At 37.6% G+C, this 12,551-nt stretch overlaps 1 protein-coding gene across 3 annotated transcripts in view; it reads left to right on the top strand.

Moving 5' to 3' along the window:
* The window catches only part of kif16ba (kinesin family member 16Ba), a 101,869-nt gene that overhangs the window by 66,665 nt on the left and 22,653 nt on the right, over nt 1–12,551 (top strand). For all 3 annotated transcript variants that reach the window (XM_066697203.1, XM_066697202.1, XM_066697201.1), the window contains one exon: nt 282–371. In XM_066697203.1, the coding sequence (XP_066553300.1) occupies nt 282–371 (90 nt within the window). The remainder of the gene's footprint in view (nt 1–281; nt 372–12,551) is intronic.

Genomic DNA, 12,551 nt, shown 5'->3' with positions numbered 1-12,551 from the left:
CATGGATTAGAACTAGAGGAGGGATGTCAAGCGGGTGTCTGAACTTGTTGACATGTCAGATGAATGTCACATAACTTAGTAAGGAAAGAAAACAGGGGTTACTAAAATCCTCCCAGATTGCTGTCCCTGGGCTGAAAATGTCATGCCTGTTCCGAAAGTATTGTAGATTCAGATCTGAAAAGAAACATTCATGCAGAATCCAAACGCACACCTGTGTAATACGGGATGCTTCCAACTTTTTTTGTTTCGGCCAAATCAGTTGTATTTTCTTTCTTTTATAGATCACAGTCCTGGATGAAACATGGACAGTTTTTAGGAGATACAGTCGCTTTCGGGAAATGCACAAAACGCTCAAATTGAAATATCCAGAGGTAAGGCCATGACTATTCAATCCTTCTCTTTTTATCTGTTTCTGTTATGACTCTTTTCTCTTCTCAATCCAAAGTTTCCTTAGTGTGTGCGTTGCAATATTTTGTTTTTGTTTTTGCTTTATTGTGTACTGTGCTCCTCAGTTTTGCAGTGCAAATCTTTTGATAATTGACTTCATTAATATATGTATCTATATCTTTTTACAATTCTCGGTCTGTTTTCTGGGGTACTTCATTTATTTTTAAACAAAGGCGGCTACTTTATTTCATGTTTTACTGCCACTGCATGAAGGTTAAACGCACTACCAATAATGCCTGTGCAGAACGAGTCGACTGCAGACCGCAAGAACAAAACGCCACCTAAAATGGTAGTGTCGGGATATCAGTGTGATGCGGCTGAGCTACACCTGTATTACCCTCTGCACTGTTGCATTTCTTTTGGAAGTGTGAGATTCAAATGTACCATTACAGACCTTTTCATTCTGTTATTAAGTGCCAGCAGTCTGGGAGATATCAGTCAGATAAACAACATTGATGGTAGTACTAAACAAAACCGATTTAGCTTTTTTGGCTCCGTTATATACAGATGAGAAGTAAAAATAATAATAAAGGAGACCTGGTAATGTGGGAGGTTGTCCACAAGCACGGTGATTGTTTTTTCCAAATATGTCGATGACCTATTGAGTTGCATTTGAACTTCCATCGTATCCTCAGGCGGTTTCTCTGTATTTCTGTTCTAATCTCAGCTGTATCTTGTCTGCTGATGTTTACTCCTTAATGCTTGCTCTCCGCCAGTTAAGAAATGTGTGAGTCATGTGGAGAGATCTTCTGTGAAGTGGATGTGGTCATGAAAAGACTGAACTTTATGCAGATCTTGATTTCTCCATTGATAATGTAATTTATGGGCAGGTTGCCTTTGCCAGACTGTTCCAGGTGTGATTGCAGTTAATTCACAGGAGGCATATTGGGAATCTGACAAACTGCTGCAGATTTATTTTATTCGGCGGAGTAAGGATGCTCTCTACTGTGTGATATTACTGGCAGGAGAGACCAAGCGGAGCAGTGGCTCAGCCCTGAGCTAAGAACCTGCTTTTAACCCTGGAGTGGGGAGTTAATGATGTTCAGTTCACCCCCCCACACTGTCAGAATTATGGCAGTGGAAAAGCGCAGGGTTAAGTACTGAAGTCCACTTTAAGATTTTCCCCCTCCGGATTTGCTGTGACCAAATCAAACATTTCTCCCCTCCTGTAACAACAGCTGTTAACTTGCTATATTAGAGCCAAGAGTAATGAAAAAGTGCATCTTTAAACAATGCTTTAAAAGGGCCTTATAGACTCGCAACTTCAGAATGCTCATTATTTATCGTATTTCGCCCAGGGAGGGGATAAGGAGATTGAAAGTGTTGGAAGTGATTTTGTTTTATATTGGATCTCATGCCAATCATTACATTATACATATATCACTGTCCCTAGAGTTAATGATCTATAATCTCTCTAGAATACTGTGATATATCACAGTATATATAGGTTGTTTGTCAGCCAGTCTCTTATAACTGTATTGATGGGCGCAAGTAATCGTACGACAGTGGGATGACAGAATCAAACCAACACAGCTATTGAATTATAAATGGACCAGTTGTTACAGAAAAAAGGGTTCATAGCAATTCACAAGCACAGTTCTGCCATAATGTAAATTGTAGTGAGGTTGTGCAGTAAGAGTCCATGTTATGGGGGTTTGATACAGCAGTATAACGGAGCCCTTGTTGAGATTAATGTATTCCGTGTAAATAATTGATAGGATCAATTACGTGAGCCTTTTCGTTTTTGAAATATCCAGGGGATAAGTTACTATAAATCGGTCATTTTTCATTGCCGTCTTGCAGGAAAGCATAGAGATCTTATTAAATTGTTTTTAGCAGCCTGTGAAAAGGAAGATATCACCAAAATGCGCAGCGATAAGTGAGTGCAAGTGCGAGTTCCTTTAAAAACTCAGGAATACTTTTATTCAGACTTCATCTGCAACTCACTGTGTGCTACGATTCGCCACAGGGAGGATAGCATTGCTGTGGAGAATGTGTCATTAAAGTAACAAGAAATGTCAGGTTTCAAGATCGAAAGATTAAAAAAAAAAAAAGGTTTGCTGCTTCCGCTTGTATCATTAATTAAAGTGCTGCAACAGAAATACGTGAACCCTTAATCTCCGCCGAATTTCTTCTTTTCTTCTGAGCACCTCGGTTGACTCTTTTGAAAGGAGTTATGCACTGAAAGAGACTAATGAGAAAAACAGAATATATTAATTGTACGGGCAATACAAAGGGAGACAGGGAAAGATACCTTTATTTATATATTTATTTAGTTTGTTATTTAAATGAACCTTTACAGCTTTTATATCTGCAATGACTGAACTGTTGGGGGGGGGGGGGGGAGAGAGGAATATCGTGTTATACAAGCTTATGAAACTGCTCTCTTAATGCTGTTGAGGTAATTACCATTGACCTTTTTGTGTGCTGCAGTACATCGAATCTTAAGTAGCATTTGGTGGAGAGGTAAGGCAGGCAGCTGTAGAGTGCCTCTTGTTTTACAGTCTCATTTCCCACAGCTGCAGGCCTCCATTACAAAAAAGACTCTTTATCTGAATTATGCGCACTTTCCAAGGAGCTGAATAGTACAGTGCCAAGGGTCCTGATAACCAGTCCTCGAGAGAGCCACTTCAGAGAGCACGGTGCTCCTTTCTGGATCTCTCGGCGCGTACGGATGGCTGTCTCACCTTTGTGAAGTATTGTTCCGCACAGCATTAACAGGTGAACTAATTACCATTGCTTGTATTGCCATGATCCTCTTGTCGGCAACGAGGCCCATTAATTTGAAAGGTCCAAAACGTCGGTTTGCAAGGCTGAAAAATGATAGCGACACTTGCACGTCTCCAAAGCATAGTCTGAAATCTATAATGCGGTCAAAGGTATTGCTGGATCTGTTTTCAATTTCCCTAACTTGTAAAGAATTTGTTTTTCCGCCCTTGATCCCCACTAATTATGTTATTTACTTATTACTCCAATTATGTTTGGCACAAATGCTGATACCATTCTGTCCTTTGAAATATTCTTAATCTCCCCTTTTTCTATGTGAGTGGTTCTATTTGATAGCTTTATTTAGATTTGTTTTTAATAACTTTTCATTTTAAGCGTATTTTATAAAGAAGTCTTGGGGGGATTATTGCTGCAGCTGTCGTACAAAGGGAGAAAGTCATTGCAAAATAAAAGGACGTATTGATTTTCTGGCTAAGAATACCTTCTCGGTCTGCCGAGGATTAGCTTTACATACATTCATTATTATAGTTCTTAGCTATTCTGTTAATCGGCATTCTGCCTCCTTTGTTTTTCGACAGTCTATAAACCGATCCAGTGATATTAGACAGCCTGTTTGCTTTTCAGAACATGTAGCGATTGCTTTCCATCCAAGTTCTCTTAAATGACATTGTGACTGTCTGTTATGTTTTGTACCTTTGAAAAATAATGTATGTGATGTGTCCCTGAAAGGTCCTTTCTCCTTTCACTGCCCAGTCGCTACTTGTAAGCGCCGTATTACAGTTTTTACTAATAAAGACAAAGCCCGCGCATGAATGATGCGTGATAAATCTGAAATTGGCTCTGACAGGTACAGAGCCTCATTACCTGTAATTTAGGATGAATGAGATGTGTCAGTTTGAGGCATCAGTAGCGTATTATCTCTCTTCTGCAGCTCTCACGTTTTTAATATATTATTTCTGTGGCTGTTATTAGCTTAAAAATACATGGAGGAAGGGATGTTGGCAGGTGGTTAGAAGCATACCTCAAGGGCGCATTTGGGCTTTGAATAATTTGGCGGAATATGAATGTGTGAAGATGTATTACAGATGAGGTCTGATTGAGTTATGTCCTTTCACACCACACATTGTTTATATAGCACTTTCCTCTCACTTCAGTCTTTACATTCATTCCTTATCCAATGGTATTATAAATAGAAAGCTAAGACTGCATAAAATCTATATTGTACCCATGACAGAGCTGAAATGTTCTGTATTGCATCATTAAATATTAAAACTTCCCATTTAGCAGAGATGTCATAGGATGAATTATTGTAGTCGAAGGCTTGGGCCTGTGGGGGAATGGCAATGTGCTGTGCCTGCCGTTGCCCTGCAGGGTTTAGGTAATTTGAACACATCATTTGGTCTTCTTGTAAAGCAGTCGTGGATGCTCGAGAAGGATCGCTTGATATGTAATAGTTAAAGATGTAGAATCCCAGTTCTGTAGGAGGGAAATATTCAAAAAAGGAAAAAGAAGGTCACCTAAGGGAGGAACATCTAGAAAAAATGAAATTTGAGCATTGGCGGGTTGTACTTTGACTATCTGCTGTTCAAGAGCAAATTGGGGGGATACTGGATATGTTTTGTTTAGGTTAATTTCTGTATTTTTCATTTCTTGTACCATCCAAAATATCCTTTAAGATCGGACAGTTCCTTCCTCTCATTATACTCAAGGACATTGGTACCAAAGAACTGAGAATGGAGTATTCCCTCTGGTGAGTTCAGTATCGAAGCAGACAATTCACAGCTCTGCGTCACTTTCATAGACATCCTATTGCCTGCTGTGGCATAGCATGCTGTTCTCAGAGTGCTGTCTTTTAAGAATATTTTCTTCTCTTCATGTCATCAGATTTGCAATTTTGTAGAGGAAAAAAAGGAAATAAGAGAGAGAAATAAATAAACCTTTCCAAATTTTTATATTTTGTTACCTGGAATTTAAAAGTATTACAATATATATATATATATATTTTTTAATACAATTATGGACACATCCTACCCCACAATTTCCAAGTGAAAATTACTTCAAAATAAAAACTGAAATAGCCCACAGCAAGTTAAGTGGACCACCTGTGTTAAATTGATTTGAGGATAAATTCAGCAGTTCCTGTAGGTTCCCTCTGGGACAAAGTTGTTGAAAGGCACAGATCAAGGGATGTGTATAATAAAATATCAAAGGCCTTGAATATCCCTTGTAGCACGGTCAGGACGAGTAGTTAGAATTGGAAGGTGTATGTCACCACCAAGACCCTGCCTAGATCAGGCTGCCCCTTCAAACTGGATGACCAAGCAATAAAGTGACTGATCAGATCATGGGCAAATTTGCAAGAGCTATAGGCTTTTATGCCCAAGACTGGTCAAAGTGTGTATGTGACAACGATATCCAAAGCACTCCACAAATCTGGCCTGTATGGTTCACAAGAAAGCCCACATTGAATCCCATTGGAAATATGCAAAAAATAACTAAAAAACAGGAAATGTTGTAGCCATGTGACCAAATGTTTTGTGGTCTGCCGAAACTAAAATTTTCGTTTTAGGCCTAAGTACAAAGCATTATGTTTGGGGGTAAACCCAACACAGCACATCATCCAAAGAATGCCATCCCTACTGTGAAGCATGGTGGTGCAGCATCATTTTATGGGTTTCTCATTGGCAGGTACTGGGGAGATAGAAGGGAAAATGAATAGAGCAAAGCACAGAAAAGTCCTTGAGGAAAACCTGCTGCCCTCTGCAAGAAAACTGAAATTGGGACAGAAGTTCACCTTTCAGTATGACAATGACCCGAAGCACACAGCGAAAGCCACACTGGAGTGGCTAAGGAACAAAAATGTAAATGTCCTTGAGTTGCCCAGTCAGAGCCCCACCAAAATCCAGTCCAAAATGTGTGGCATGACCTTTGGATTGGTGTCCTTCAATGCTTTCCAAGGAACCTGACAGAGCTTGAGTAGTTTTGTAATGATTGGTCAAATATTGCCAAATCTAGGTGTATCAATATAGCCAAAATCCCAACAGCCCCGACTTTTATATATATATATATATATATATATATATATATTTGTGCATAGATCATTGTAGACCATCCTCTATAAATGCATGAAACTCTGCGACACTGACGCAACAAAATGCGATAAAGGTTCAAGGGTCTGTAGACTTTCTATAGGCACTGTATATTATATCTCTCTCTCTCTCTATATATATATATATATATATATATATATATATATATATATATATATATATATATACACACACACACTGTTAAATATATACACTACGGGTCAAAAGCTTTAGAACACCCCAATTTTTCCAAATTTAAGCAGTTCAAGTCCAGTGAATAACCTGAAATAGTACAAAGGTAAGTGGTAATCTGACAGAAGTCAAACGCATCTTATTTACAGTTTCAGTGTTGCCCACCATCATTCAGAGCCCAGGGGGTAAACGCGCAGTCTGCACGGGGAGGGTGGTGGTACTTCTACCAAAACGTGGATGGTCTTGTTTTGATCAGTAGACTGTCTGGTTCCAGAATATGTCAATTGTCAATATTTTCTGAGATTTTGTATTCCTACGCAGACCAAGTACCTCCCCCCCCCCCTTTCAGATGCGAGGTGGGGGGCATAAATGCTGGGGGATATAAAAAAAACATTTTGTTCACATCATTAGAAAGCTGATAGTCTCAGCTTCATAAATTTCAATAAAAACTGGAAAAATGTAGGTACTGTATTTATAAAGAAAACCTTCCCCGTATGTTTCTGCCAAGTTCAACTAATAAATTGCATAAGTTACAGGTTACCATAAATACTCACCTTCAGACTTATAAGTACAGAGAAAATCTTCAGGGAAAAAAAACTGAACAAACCAACCTTCTTGGGTATAGAATGAGATTTGAATGGGATAGTGGAGACGTTTGTTAATTGAACTGAGCTGGGAATGGAATAATTAAAACTGAAAGAAAATAGTAAGAATTAAGCTTAATGAGGTGAAGTAATCTGTTAATTGGTACAACACTAAATATATGTAAAAATCAATTTATCATTTTTTCCTTACATTCACCAATTAAGTAAACAGGATGGCTGAAACATCTGTTTTAGTTTCTTTTTTGGATTCAGCTTTTAGAAGGTTTTGTAGCAATAGGAATATATAGATAGATAGATATGGTTTTCTGATATATACATACATTTTTATTTCTCAAACAATAACTCGAGATATGTTTTCAGTGTAGAATTATATTTTTGTATTTGTATACTTTTTATAATTACTATTGACATTTATATGAATGATATTACAATAAATTTGAATAGTGTCTCAAATGTAATCCTGTACAAAATGCTTAAATTGGACTATTATATACTTTTGTGGCTTGACTACTTTACATAGAAAGATTTGAAGCACTTCCACTCAAAATCTGTAGGCCTCAGAACACCCACACCAGATATCACTCACACGGTGTTGGAAGACTTTTTCTTGTCATATTTAAACAAAAAAAAAGGGATTACATGCTCTGCTTACTTGTTTTACAGATTACATATTCAATTATTTTCCTGTAACAGATTTATTTAATCTCAGCCTCTGATGAAGGCTCCAGTCCCTAAAAACAAATACTACATTGCAAGTTGATTGCTGCCTTTTGGTTTCAGTAATTCTGCCTAATGAAGATTTTGGTTCGGCTCTGTTCCAGACCTTCCTAGTGGGCAAGGTGTGTGGTTTGTATCTGTTCATACAGTAGCAGCTGTGTTTTGCTATTGAAACCCCGCTGCGAGGCTCAGAATTAGTTTAATTGAGAATCCATCTCATGTGAACTGAATTCACGGTGCGAAGAACACGCCTAAAAACCTCAGAGAGCAAAAGAGAAGAACTGTAGAAGGTGGCATGTGATGTACACAGTGGGATATTACCTCTTTTGGTTAGATTCAAGTGATCTGGGGCATTTGGCATGCACTTGGCGTGTGCAGAACATTTGAGGAAATCTTGGCAGTTGATGCAAAGAACATCATTCAGACTGTTGAAATTATTCTGTGTTCTATATGTATATTTCTGCATACTTATCACATGTGAGTGTTTATATATAAATACACTGTTAATTTCCTTTTAAATTTCTCCTAAGCTTTTAAAAGCCCTATGGCAAGGACATATTTGTAGTACTATACTAGCCACTTACAGAGAAATCTTTCAAGTGCAGCCTAATGATAGAGTTGAATGAAGTGAAGATCCTTTTTTAACTTTTTTTTATTTTATTTTTTTATTTTTTATTTTACTTTTAATGAAACTCAATCTGTACCAACAAAGGCAGTTTTATCAAAACCTCTGATGGAATTTGTCGGCGGCGAACCTCAAAGGAGAGCCTCACAATGGTTTGCTGAATGTCACCCGTGTCTTTGAGACTGGCTCATTTGTAAATGCTTATCCTCGGGCCAAAGAAATAAACTATATCATTTCAAATTTCAGTGCCCTTTAGAAAGTGATGTTGTCACAGAGTGTCATTTTTAAATTAAAATAAGAGTTTCCTTTCTTTTCTTTTTCTTTTTTGTTTTTTCTTTTTTTTCCTCCCCCCTCATGCGTGACCTCGCCTGAGTGTTATTACCATTTTCAGGAAGTGCATGACAATCCCCCTGTAAATGGTGACAGATATCACAACTGTGACTTTTGTCCAAGCCTTGAGGGAACTTCGCAACACGCCATCTGTTGATAAAAATAATAATTCAGGATCTTCAAGTTGCGGCGTACATTTTTTTTTTTTTCCCATTTCTTTTCTTTTCAATCATTTTAATCCTATGAAAATTGCAAAAGAAGCCAGCTTAAGGCTATCCATATCTGTAAACCAGGTCGACATCCATCCTGAGGGCATCGCTGGAGATAGTCACTGCTAAATTGACAGATTCAGAGAAGACACGACTCCAGTGCAATTTCTTTAATTGTTAATTGAATAATTGACAGTTTTTCAATAAAAAAAAAAACTAAAATGTTTAAAAAACACTTTTCCTTTTTTTACAATCTTAACTTGAGACGGTTTTAAAATTCAAAGGAACTTAAGACTCAAGACCCAATACAGTGACTAATGTTTCAAATCAGATTAAAAAGTAACTATCAATAATGTCAGATAGTAAAGCTCATGAAATAAGTGAGTAAGTAAGCAGGGTAAACAGTATATACCACGACGATTCTAATAAATGTATTTAATTTGTCTCGTGTATGATATATATGTTATGGGGTGTTACTTACTGGAATAAAAAGTGGATATATGTTTCCATATATTTTCCCACTAAAAGCTAATGGTTTAAATGTACTTCTGTGATGTGAGATACAGAGGCAGGTTGCAAGGTCAAGGTGAGTCCTGAGGGGCTGAGCAGAAATGGCAACAGCACAAACAAACAGAGAGTATGTGAAATAGAAAACTGAAAGGCAATCTTTTCTCTTGCTGGGCCTCTCATTTGAGTGAAAACTGAGGGATTTGTCACGCTGCTCTGTTCCTGGAAAGAGTTATTTACTGTAGAGGTACGGGGGGCAGACAGGGTGGGAGCACTTTGTTGCACTTGAGTAAGATCTTTTTGGTGTTAGCATTGATGCTGGTCTTGCAAAGGTTTTTTTTTTTTTTTTTTTTTTTTTGGAAGTGGATACAAAATTGTTCAAAGTGCATGAACATGAGTCATTTTACGGTATTGTATTCTCATCTGAAAATACCCTATAGTTAGCTATTATACCCACACATACCCGGAGAGTTCTGTTACACAACTCTCCTTGTGTATCATAGTTTATTTTTCATAGTTTACACTTAATTATATACTAGAGCATAGCTTTGCTGGTTGATATATTGTGTAATGATTATTGGTATAGTAGATAGTTCATATCATATTAAATGCAAGTAGTTAAATGCTTTAAATACATACATAACATTATCTTGAACTTTTTAAAACATGAAAAGCCATTAGGTATATGGTGATTAAATTGAAGATAATAATCACCAGTTAGACATATTTCTTGGGATCAACCCATTTTTTCGCCCCTGTGAGCATGTTGTGCCAATATTATTTTATAATTACTAATAATAAAAGGCTTTTGCTAACTTGATAGAATGATGGTCGTCCCCGTGGGATTGTGTAAAACATCTTGGGCAAAGGATGTTTCAGTGTGGGTGTCTGCCTAAAAATTAAAAACCTAAGATAAGCTGATGAAAGTCTCACCAGGAATTTTTAATTTGTATTTAATCTTTCCATTTATTTATTTATTTCTTGTTTAAATATTCATTAGCGTGCCATACTTAAAAGCAGTATTTTTTTCTTGCAATAGGCACTTGATGGGAAGACGACGTGTTGAAAGTCTTAGCGGTTTGTCATTTTATTGATTGAAAATATTTAAATACTGCAGCAATTCTCCATAGCAGCCTGGGTACATGTTGTTATGAACCTCATGAGAACAAATAAAAGGTTCTTCGACTCAAACTAAAAAACAAGAATGATAGAAGATCTCCAGTGGCATTTCACTGAAAACCCGTATCTCCGATCACTATCGAGCAGTGATGGTGAGAGGATACTCAGAGGCACAGTAGCTCAGCACATTCCCTTCATTAGTTTTGCCAAGTGGAAAGTCCATCTGGCTTGCAAGAAACCTCAGGAGACCCATGTAAAGGTCAATGATAGGGTCATTATTATGTGGGTTTTGACAGAGAAATGGAAAATTAGTTGCATGTTTGGGGGAAAACAGACTGAAAAAAGTAGATGTATTCTGCTCGTCTGCCCCATAGACCCTGGTATTCTGTCTAGCTGAGTATACACTAAGAAAAAACATAAAACCTAGACCTGACCTCTGAAGGAATTTTTCGACAGGAAGTTGTGACCTGCCGGGTCAGGAGGACACCGATGAATTATGAAAAGCGTTCCAGAAACTTCCTGCCCATTTAGTATCAATGCTGCTTTTGTCCTATCACTTGAACCACAACTGCTGCAACGTAGAAGTGCATGCACACACACAATCCAGACACTATGTTTGTATAGGTACAATAGGTACATACAAACACAGATGCACGCAACAGGGAGCATTTTATCAGTAGCAATTTTCTTTCATGGACATTGGTGTTTCCAGTGGCCTATTAGACACCCTGCTAACTCTCTCGCTCCAGGTGCACAAAGTCCAGCGGTTTCAGCGCACACTGCAGCTCCTTGTGTTTGTATTTGACAGCGGGCAGAAACAGATGACATTTTCTATTGTTTCACCTGAAAGAAAACCATGCTGAAACTTCTATTTACTGGGTCGCTTACACTGTGAGAGATGTCTGTGTGGTACTGTGTTGTGCAGCAGGTTACCAGAGTTTAATTTAAATCGGTTCTTACCCTCTCCCTACCAAGGGCAGAAGAGACCAGCAGAATACTACTTGGTTAGTTTATTTGAGACATTCGGAGTGAGATGCATATAGAACACATATTTAACTGCAGTGCCTTTTACATTTGAGTGAACTCCCTCTGTAATGCCAACAAACGTTAATTAATTTGTAATATGCACCACTCTAAATATATTAAAAGTTGTGTGACTGTAAAGTATGATAAGGAAATTAATCTGGTTCTTGCTAAAAGTCTTATTTTGTAATATATTATTATTCATTGTTAGTGTGCTTTTCCTTCTTGTCATAAAGTCTTGCATATCATGTTTGTAGAATTAATCAGTTGTCTGGCTGAATCTTGAAGGTACTGCTCGGCTCCTTTCCTGATCCATTCTTAGACTTATTTTTGAAGTCATCTCTTGGGTAAGGTATCAATAGGTGGCATTTCCACGCAGAGGGGAGTTGGGAGGGAGAGATCTCGCGTTGACCTCTGTTCGGCAAATGTAAGACATCTCAATAAAAAAAAAAAATGACAAATTACTTTTTTTTGTGGTAAATTTGCAAAACCTTTAATGATGAGATTTTACTCCTCCTTTGATATATAAAGTACATTATGTGAAAGGGGGGTTATTTGACAGATACTGCTATGGAAGATAAAAATATGCAATATAGCTTTGAAAACTGTTAAGTATTTAATGTTGCCACTGGGCCCCTTACTTCCATATGCTGCTCATGTCAGTACACTAATTTAAAATGTATCCACTAGGCTTTGTTCCATGAGCTGTTTGGACTTTAACAGAGTTCATTATTAAGCAAAAGCCTTTGCCTTTACTGGATTATGCTGATTTCAATCTGTATTTAAGTCAATGGTGCGTTATTAACTAAGATTGCTAAATTGTACTCTAGATTGGCAAGATTTGTTCTTTCTCGCACTTTTAACGCTCAGTTTTGCGAATTGCTGAAAGATTAGATTGGCTTTCTGAAGATGTAAGCATGAAGTTAATTGGCTTAATATTACTTTCATAAACTCAAAGGGA

The sequence above is a fragment of the Amia ocellicauda genome, chromosome 23 (assembly GCF_036373705.1).
Source record: "Amia ocellicauda isolate fAmiCal2 chromosome 23, fAmiCal2.hap1, whole genome shotgun sequence".
Taxonomy (NCBI): Eukaryota; Metazoa; Chordata; class Actinopteri; order Amiiformes; family Amiidae; genus Amia; species Amia ocellicauda.
The sequence above is the reverse complement of the archived record's forward strand: the minus strand, read 5'-3'. Positions and strand labels throughout refer to the sequence as shown.